This window comes from Salvelinus sp. IW2-2015, linkage group LG13 (genome assembly GCF_002910315.2).
Source record: "Salvelinus sp. IW2-2015 linkage group LG13, ASM291031v2, whole genome shotgun sequence".
Lineage (NCBI taxonomy): Eukaryota > Metazoa > Chordata > Actinopteri > Salmoniformes > Salmonidae > Salvelinus > Salvelinus sp. IW2-2015.
Window position 1 is genome coordinate 38,273,099 of NC_036853.1, and position 9,737 is coordinate 38,282,835.

Consider the following 9,737-nt stretch of genomic DNA (forward strand, 5'->3'; position numbering starts at 1 on the left):
AGCAAACCACTTGCCCACCTGACGCCATACACGCTGTCTGCCATCTGCCCGGTACAGTTGAAACTAGGATTCATCCGTGAAGAGAACACTTCTCCAGCGTGCAAGTGGCCACTGGAGGTGAGCACTTGCTCACTGAAGCCAGTTCTGACGCCGAACTGCAGTCCGGTCAAAACCCTGGTGAGGACGACGAGCATGCTGATGAGCTTCCCGAGACGGTTTCTGATAGGTTGTGCATATCCACAGTTTCATCAGCTGTCCGGGTGGCTGGTCTCAGATGATCCCGCAGGTGAAGAAGCCGGATGTGGAGGTCCTGTGCTGGCGTAGTTACACATGGTGTGCGGTTGTGAGGCCGGTTGGGCGTACTGCCAAATTCACTAAAAGGACGTTGGCGGCGACTTATGGTAGACAAATTAACATTCAATTCTCTGACAACAGCTCTGGTGGACAGTCCTGCAGTCAGCATTCCAATTGCATGCTCACTCTAAACTTGATATCTGTGGCATTATGTTGTGTGACAAAACTGCACATTTTAGAGTGGCCTTTTATTGTCCGCAGCACAAGGTGCACCGGTGTAATGGTCATGCTGTTTAATCAGCTTCTTGATGCCACATCGCTTCTTGATATGCAAAACCTGTCAGGTAGATGTATTATCTTGGCAAAGGATAAATGCTTACTAACAGGAATGAAAACAAATTTGTGCACATCATTTGAGAGAAATAAGCTTTTTGTGCATATAGAACATTTCTGGGATCTTTTATTTCAGCTCATGAAACATAGAACCAACACTTTACATTTTTGTTTAGTAGTTACATGACGGAGAGCTTGCTATGTGGCATTGAAGAATTCTCAGATTTTACAAAAAAATTTGGTGTACCATATTTTGGTGTACCAATAAACATTTTCATAGCTTATATCACTTTTACCTGAAAAACAGGTAAACAATCATTGTTCAGCATAGTTTTGTTGAGGAATATGAAGAAACATCAAGTATAATAATCCTTCTTAAAAGGGCCCAAAACACACATTGATCTACCAGTTTGTACTTCCCAGTTAACCAGCAGCCAAAGGAAACATATTTGTTTCCCCATAAAATACACAAGGAGACTTTGTAAAACAGTCAAACATTGGTATTCCCCCTGTCCCTCAAGTTGTTTCTCTGTAGATAAAGCAAAACATTGTCAATGTCAAGAAATTGCTTGTCATTTGGAATGATTTTGACAGGGAAGTGCGTTTAAATAATGTATGAATAATGCATTTAAATACATTGTAGTTGGCTAGTTCTCAAAAAGCAGCATTGACTGTCAAACATCATTTAAAATGTCTCATTCAACTTCAGTCACAATGTTGTGAAGTTTCAAATATTCAAATGTGAAGAAGTAGTGTCAGAAAAAAAAGAAGTTGGTTCTGGTGTTGCTTGTCACAAACATTGGCTAACCTTTGGCTTGAGTAGTATAACAAGCGTTCTTCTTGGCTAGTTATTTTCTTGTGTGACTTGACCACTTCCAATACATTCTCTTCCCTCTCTGATCCACCCTTGTTTTGACATTTCCACCCATTGTGCAACTAGAGGTGGACCCAAGTATAGACTTGGGTCCTTGTACCACACGCAACACACAAAACCAATAACATTATCAGGTCCACCTCTACAACTCAGCACCTCTTCAGCCCCACACCACCCCAAGGCACAGTCAGGGATCAGTCACTCAATCAGAACAGGTCAGTACAATACAATAGACCTTCACAGTCAACGTCATTGACGTCCATCTATCCGTCCCTCCTCACCCTCCCTCGCATTCCTCTTGTCCTTCCACTCTGATATAGTGCAGTGGCTCAGACTTAGACCAAATATGGGCCCATCTGTCCCTGTGTACTGTGTTCCACCTCCTCAAATCTCAATCTTAAACCAGCTCAAAACCAGCCCAGACCAGTTCAAACCAGCTCCCTGCACCTGAGGAGACACGCCTAGCACTACCAGCCATGGTAGACAGTACATCAATGGCTGTGCAAGCTTTGATTGGAGTCAATAACACACATCCATCCTTCTATGGGCTACTTATTCTTGGCTTGGCTTTCTGAAGTTGCTCCCCCGTTGGATGCAGTGGGGGCATTGGCGGTTTCAGGTCGTGGTTTAGATTTAGGAGCGGAGTCTGGCTCCCAGAGGAAGAACTCGTGCAGGAGGGTGTTGACGCTCTCGGGACACTCCATCATCACCATGTGACTGCCCTCATTGATTATCTTCAGGAAGGCCAGCAGCAAGATCTGAGAGGAGGTAGAGAGGTTAGATTAGGTTTAAAGAAAGGGTTAAAGTTGGCGTTAAAGGTTTCTCTCTCACCTCTGCCATGCGTTGATCCTCCTCCACGGGCACAAACTTGTCGTACATGCCGTGCACCAGTAGGATGGGCACAGTGATCTCTGCATGGTACACCTCGTCGCCCTCTGGCCAGTACTGGCCACTCATCATGGCACGCAGCACGAAGGAGGACACGTTGAAAGCATTGTTGTCTTTCAACAGCTGCTTCTCCTTCGCACCCTGGTGGGCAAACCCAGCCCTGAGGGAGGCAGAGGAGAGAGCGAGTAGGATATAGGATATCATACTTGAACGTCATAGACGGAAAGATATTTGTACTGAAGTTTGTCTGTATGGGAGGGAAGGCACACACACACTCTCTCGCTCTTACTTGAGAAAGCTCCAGGAGAGGCAGGGGGAGAGGCAGTGCAGGACGCAGGTGGGCAGGTTGAAGATGGAACAAAGGCTGGGCTCCAGGGCTGTGGGGCCTCCTCCGTTTATCATCACCACCTTGTGGACCTGGTCGGGGTACTCATGGGCCAGGAATGTACAGAATGACACACTGTACAAAGAGAGAGATGGAGAGAGTCTGGGAGAGCAAAAGGCAGAAAATACAATATGTAGTGTCTATAACTAACACACTTTTGTCTAACTCACCCATAAGAGTGTCCGATGAGAATGTTCCTTTTCCGTGCATATCTCTTAAAGATGGCCCTCATGTCCTCGGCCAGGGCATAGAACGTGTATGCCGCCGCGATCTGGGGCGCCGAGCTCGCCCCGTGACCTACCAGATCTGGCACGATGACCTCATAGCCCAGACGGAAGAAGAAGTCCAGCTGACTGCCCCAGATGTCCAGCGAGCCGCCCACACCGTGCACAAAGAACAGTGCCACGTCCGCGTGTGTCCCCTTACATGATGTGATCCTCCTCTCGCTGTCGATCACCACTGTGCGCTTGGGCTTCCGCCGTCGCTTCCGGGGCTGCTGGGTCAGATCTGGGGCTAATTCGAGGATCGGGGCTGGAGCTGTTGCCGCTCCCCCTGCCCCACTTCCCCCTGTCCCAACCACTGACCCTGTCTTGTCCACTTTGGTCTCAGGATTGGGAGTTGGATTGGAAGGTGGGTCTGCGAGCTCTACCTCTACTGTACAGTTGGGTTCTGCTTCTCCGTTCGGAGCATGTAACAGCTCCTGTCTCACCGCATCCCCCAGGTTTTCTATCAGTAGCTGTCCGTTACGATACACTGTGATCTTCCTCTTGCAGTGGACGCTTCCCCCTGGCCCGCTGGGCTCTTCCTCCACCTCCCGCTCCGGGATGACGTGTCGGACCCTCAGGACACGACCTGGTTTGACCTCCACAAACTCGTAGCCGTCAGCGGGTTCTGAGGTTTCTATGGGAACCACAACGTTGGCCGACTTCCCCGTCAGGCAGCAGAGGAGGCCGTCCAAAAAGGTGGTCAGCATGGCTGCCCCTGAATGTTCACACACATAGACATAAACATGAGTCAATTGCATATGAATAATGAAGGCAATGGCTGACGATACATAGGCGGCTGTTTCCCTATACATATACAAATATAAGGAAACACGCACCCACTAACAGCATCCACACACAAACACATGCTGCTAGGATAATCCCTAATCTAAAGCCGTTAGGGGTAAGGTTAGACTACGTGAACAGAGTCCACTCTTAGAATCCCGGCACAACATAATAACGAGCGCATAATATATCAGGAACGGGAGAGGAACTCCTTTGACACGTGGGTGGCTAGTTAAAACCACAGAAACTTGACCATTTTCCTTCAGACGTGGCTCATAAATAGGCTCTTCTATCAAGTCTCTTCCCCTAGTGAGGCCTTAGAAGTATTAATAGAAAGGGGGGACAGTAATAGCCCGTGGCTGAGTTAAAGCCGGCTACAGTGTGCCCATGTGTGCCCCCTGTGTCTTTCGGAATTATTACAGTTCATAGGACCCAAGGCCTGGGGTGAATATTGTTGAGGCTACAAAGCAAGAACATGTGTGTTTGTTTTGATCAGCAAAGTAAATGACAAACTTTGCATTTCATTGCTGATGCTGTTTTCCAACTACTGTTTTTTTTAGAATACTTAAACAATGGTTGTGTGATTTTCGGGCTGTTACAATCTGATTATGGAATGGGGTATTTGGGAGTGGGACTGCTCTGAATGAAGCGAAGATGACATGCATTCACAGATGTTGCCCACACAAACATAATCTGGCTCAGGACAGCCCTCGTAAAGGGATTGGGGTGTGGCTCTTCTTTAAGATCCCATTTAATTCAAATAAACTATTCTGAGTGGGCAGCATCTTGGCTTTTAACATAGACTTGTTAGACACTGTTTTCACATATTGACAAACTGACAAAATGTTCCTGACAAAAGAACAAAACAAATCAGACCAAACCACTACTGATATGTACAACTACTGATATGTATTCACACTATGTCCTCTCGCTGTGTTCCTAATGTATTATTTGCTGAGCAGCGACTCTTAAGATAAGTGTTGTTTATCAGACTGGCAACCGAAGAGAGAGTCAAGCTGGGTCTGTCTCCTGCGGTATTAGTCTTCCTGCTGTTCTCCTCACCTTTCTTTCCTGGGAAAGGAGGAATTACACCCATTTCTTTCTCTCCCTCCAGACACACTGCAATATGTTTGTCGAACTATCCTTTCAAAAAAAAAAAAGTGGTTCTCCATAAACAATTCTTTCAATTTTTGTGTTTGCAATAGAATATAATAGAATAGGCCGGAGATGTCTTTTCTTTTGTGGTTTGATGTTGGAACCAGACTTTCCCTTTGTACAACTGCAGACTTTTCAACCCCCACTGCTCACTGTGGTTGGATGAGGCTTATAGTAACAATGTAGCATATAACTCCGCTCCTCTCGTTTTCTCCCCTTTTTCCCCCCTCTCTTTCGCTTACTTGCACTTCCTCAGCCCACACAGTGTTCTGTGGTGCTGTGTGTTTTGTGATAGCTGTAGGCCTTGATGTCTGACACATCAGGTTTGAACTATTGAAAAACGTGTCCCTCGACTACTGTGGCGTGGCCCTCCATTTTCTCTCAGCGTAGATTCTGACAGGAGGCATGGCCAGCATGTAAAGACCCTGTCCTGTGTTTAAAAGGTAAACCTCTTATAGGCTACCTAACTTACTGGTGTATATATATATATATATATATATAGCTTACAGTAATAGCTTACTGTATTTCTACAATCAGAGACCATACACTTTACTGTTAATAAGTAGTCCATTTCAGGTGTCATTTTAGGTAGAAAACTGATACAGATTGCGTCCCCCTCCATAAATGACTGCCTTTAAACTACACCTATCCCTCCTTTTCATAGCAGTCTCCCTCAGTGCTCATCTGCTGTATATATTATTCAATAACCAGGAGTATAGATGCTATAGGCTTAAATTATTCATAAGTCCAGTGATGCCTAAAAACAGACTCAGTGTCTCGTCACAACACACTGAATGACAAATCACTAAGTGGAACCTCTCACATTAACGCCACCGTGGGCTTATTTGTGGTGTGGCACACAACGGTTTTACATCTCTCATACTCCAACTATTTTATTCATTTTGCTAATGTTGACATCATTCATATGTGGTCTTATCTGAATAATAAGGATTCGAAGGTACTGCCACCCACTTTCTTGGCCAATAACGCTGTTATGGTGTTATCAGCATAACAAGGCACTGGCTACAAATAGCAGAAGTCCCACACACATTCTTAGTGTGCACACTCATTAAAATCCCCCCGCTGTCTACCCACTGAGGAACAAGGGTGTAACTTTTTGGCAACTTCAATTTCAGCAATTGGGTCAAAATCGCTGGTCCATGTGCAAATTTAGTCAATCCTTCAAATTGGCCGGTAATATCTGCAGGGCTAGCAGTAGCAACACACAGACTTCCTGCCAATGGCGTAGCTAAAACAGTGTTGCATAAGCCCAGATCAAAGGGTAGTCAACTCTGTGTAGGGATTGGCGCTTAGAAAAGAGCAGATAGCATCAGATGGATTAAAACACATTATGGCCTGTGCTGACAGTCTCGGGCCTGCTAAGGGTCAACAAACACTAACAATAATCCTTCTTCTTCTTCTAGGTGTGTCTACAGGCATGCTTCTGTTCTGCACGATGCAAAGTGGCATCCTTAATATATTAAGGTCCCAATACTATGTGATTGTATGTAGTTCTGTCCTTCAGCTGTCATTGTCTATTCATGTTATGTATTATGTCATATTTTATGTTTTGTGTGGACCCCAGGAAGAGTAGCTGCAGTTTTGGGGATCCTAATCAAATACTAAATACTAACAATGGCTCCAACTTCTGTGGATGAGTGTCAGGACAATTGATTTGTTGGCTCATGGTGAGAGTCAACCATGAGATGTGCATAGGCTACATGGGATCAATCGATACTTTAAAAATGGTGTTGAAATCTGATGCTAAGCAGACTCTAAATTCATGTATACATACATGTTGTATATTCTGTACTAAATCAGAGGCGAGACCAACCACGAGAGAAGTCTCTGGGGAGTTGATCAAAATCAGAGCCTATTTGGTACTAAAAACACAATAATTTCTAAATGCTGCTGAGAATGTGTTCATTATCCTCCAATGGACTGGTGTCAGCTGGAGGATCCAATCAATATCAGCTACTTTACAAGGCAACACATCACATGACCTATCACTGGGTGACATCTTCAAATCAATACACAGGATCGGTGCTTTGTCTTGAATACAAATAATCAAAACAATTGGTCACAAAACCAATCAAATAGAATATTGGTGTGACATTAAATACAAAACACATCCTGAGGTAGTCGGGAACATTATTTTCATGACGATGGATTAATAATGTATCTATTTATGGAATTATTAAGCCTTTTTCAAGCTTATTTTGAAAACCTCAACCAGTACAATATAATCTCAGGAATGTCATGCAATAAGTGTGCTGTCCAAAGGACAAATCCTATCAGGGCTCTCATGAATCACATGTCAATAATTAAGTCATATCGCAACTGAAATTAATCTAATATCATGTATTGTTATTAGTTGGATACAACAATATATATATATACACATTGTAGGCTATCTAATAAATGAGGTAGTTTATTTGCTACTGTTCCGTTTACTATAGGTCCCCTTCCATAGAATGGAGAACAACAAAGCGTGGATCACTGACGGATGTCTGATCCAGAAAATATACAGCAAACGCCAGAATGTTTTTCACCTTTTGTTCACCAATTCTCAAGATGTATTAGATCAGCCATACCACTTTACACACAAGTAATACCACATCCCCATTTTGGTATTTGATTTAGGCTAATTCAATTCGGAGAATTTGTTATGCAACTGGTTTAGTGTATCTCCCTAATTTCCCAGTGCGTTCTCTTTTTGCCTTCTGTTGACACGAAATACAATTATAATCATACATCAGGCTTCATTCATATACAGTCTCAACAACGAAGAATCATACCTTATTATTGTCGAAGTCCACAGGGGTAAAATTGTTAGATAATACGCTTCTTTCTCGGTATACTGCGTCTTGGAAGCTGGCGCGCTATAATCTGTTGCAGCCAATCCAATAATCTAATCTAATTGGAGTCAGCAGCACTGTTCTCAACCTCAACATTCTTATCCGTTGGTTTACCTGATAAACGACTAAAAATGGAAACCAAGGTGCATTATCAATTCCATTGCATATTGGACGTGCCCGTGGGCGCATAGTGGATGCGCACGCCAGGTGTCTATCTACATGTGGAGGTTTTTAATCCATTGTAAAGCGCACCGTTCACTCTTTTCCAACTGTTCCCTGGTCCCGTGACTGCCTCTCTGAAACCTGGCCTCAGAGCAAAACGTATTATATTTGACTAAAATCCGGGTCACTCCATTTAGTATAGAATGTTACTTTACATTAGGTTACATTACATTGGCCCTAGCAATGTAATAACGGTCGTAAAATATAATATGAATTATAGGATGTATAGTAGTATGATATGCTACGTTCGACTGCTTTAGTATTATATGCTATGTTAGGTTAGGGTTAGGAGTAGGGTTAAATTTAAGAGTTAAGGTTAGGGGAAGGGTTAGCTAACATGCTAAGTAGTTGCATAGTAGCAAGTAGGCGAAAAGTTGCTAATTAGCTAAAATACTAAAGTTGTCCGTAATGAGATTCGAACACGCAACCTTTGGGTTGCTAGACTTTCGCATTAAACACCAACCCTACCCTACCCTACCCTACCCTACCCTACCCTACCCAACCCACTACCCTCCAGATTGCAAGACATTTGCGTTAAATGTCCACCCCACCCACCGCCCTCCTTTCATTTTTTGACTTAAGTAACTTACTGTCCATACCAAACGTAACATATCATACTATTTGAGCAGGGTTGGGTAGGTTACTTTCTAAATGTAATCCGTTAGTTACTAGTTACCTGTCCAAAATTGTAATCAGTAACATAATTTTGGGATTACCCAAACTCTGATTAAATTCAGTTACTTTTAGATTACTTTCCCCTTAGGGGGCTTTAAAAGATACCAATTGAACAACATCTATTGCAAGATAAATCAATGTTAGCGTTTAGATAACTGCCCATAAATGGGTGTTGCATTTTGACTTTATGGGTTGGTTATGTAGGCTTCTTCTAACCCATTGCTTTCCACTAAAGATAATAATATGATTAGGTTATATCTTTACATTAAAAACCAAAGTCTGTCAGATTTCCAGTCATTCCAATTAATTGAATACCCCTTGATCTTCAAGAATAGGACTTGGAAATATGGTATAGTATAGATTAGCCAAATGATTTTACCTGAACATAATCCCAAAACTAAGGATTTATTAGCCTACTCTGTTGTTTAAGATTTTGTTGTCATGGAGGACTTTTTGGACTCATTGCTTCAAGTTGAAAAAGAAATGCTGCTCTTGTGGAAGGGCATGCTTTGAGCACTACCAAAAAGTTGGTGACCCTTTGATATCTCTATAATTTGCAGATGTTTAAAGGGCGAATCCACAGTTGAAACAATAACAAAGCTGTTAAAAGACGAGGGATGGGCCTGGAGAAATGTAACCACGTGCAGATTAATAGACAGAGCTATGGATGCAAGGACTGACACTCTATTATATCAAAAGTATTGTTTTAAACATATTTTATCAGGCTACACAGTGTTTGTTTACATTTACAATGTTTACAAACATTGGAGGGGAAAAAAGCTTATTTTTGATTCTCATGGGTGTGACAGTTGAACTAAGCTCATGATCTGATTAGGATCTCTTTTTGTACTCATTTGGACTAATCTTCCAAGAATCCTTAAATATAAAAAAAATACAATTTATAATACCATCACATTTTCACATAACACACTGTTACAAATAACAGACATAATACACTGACATATTGACCAGATAAATACTCTGACAGTCTGAAAATATAGATT

General features: G+C 42.8%; 1 protein-coding gene across 1 annotated transcript; it reads right to left on the reverse strand.

Moving 5' to 3' along the window:
* Positions 1-736: 736 nt before the first annotated feature.
* Positions 737-8,117, reverse strand: LOC111971416 (protein ABHD8). Its single transcript, XM_023998182.2, has 5 exons — positions 7,777-8,117; positions 2,945-3,755; positions 2,679-2,849; positions 2,333-2,549; positions 737-2,259 (listed from the first exon to the last, which is right to left on the reverse strand). Exons 2-5 carry the CDS (start codon positions 3,745-3,747, stop codon positions 2,050-2,052), a joined length of 1,401 nt encoding a protein of 466 aa, XP_023853950.1. The 5' UTR covers positions 3,748-3,755; positions 7,777-8,117; the 3' UTR covers positions 737-2,049.
* Between the last annotated feature and the right edge of the window lie 1,620 nt (positions 8,118-9,737).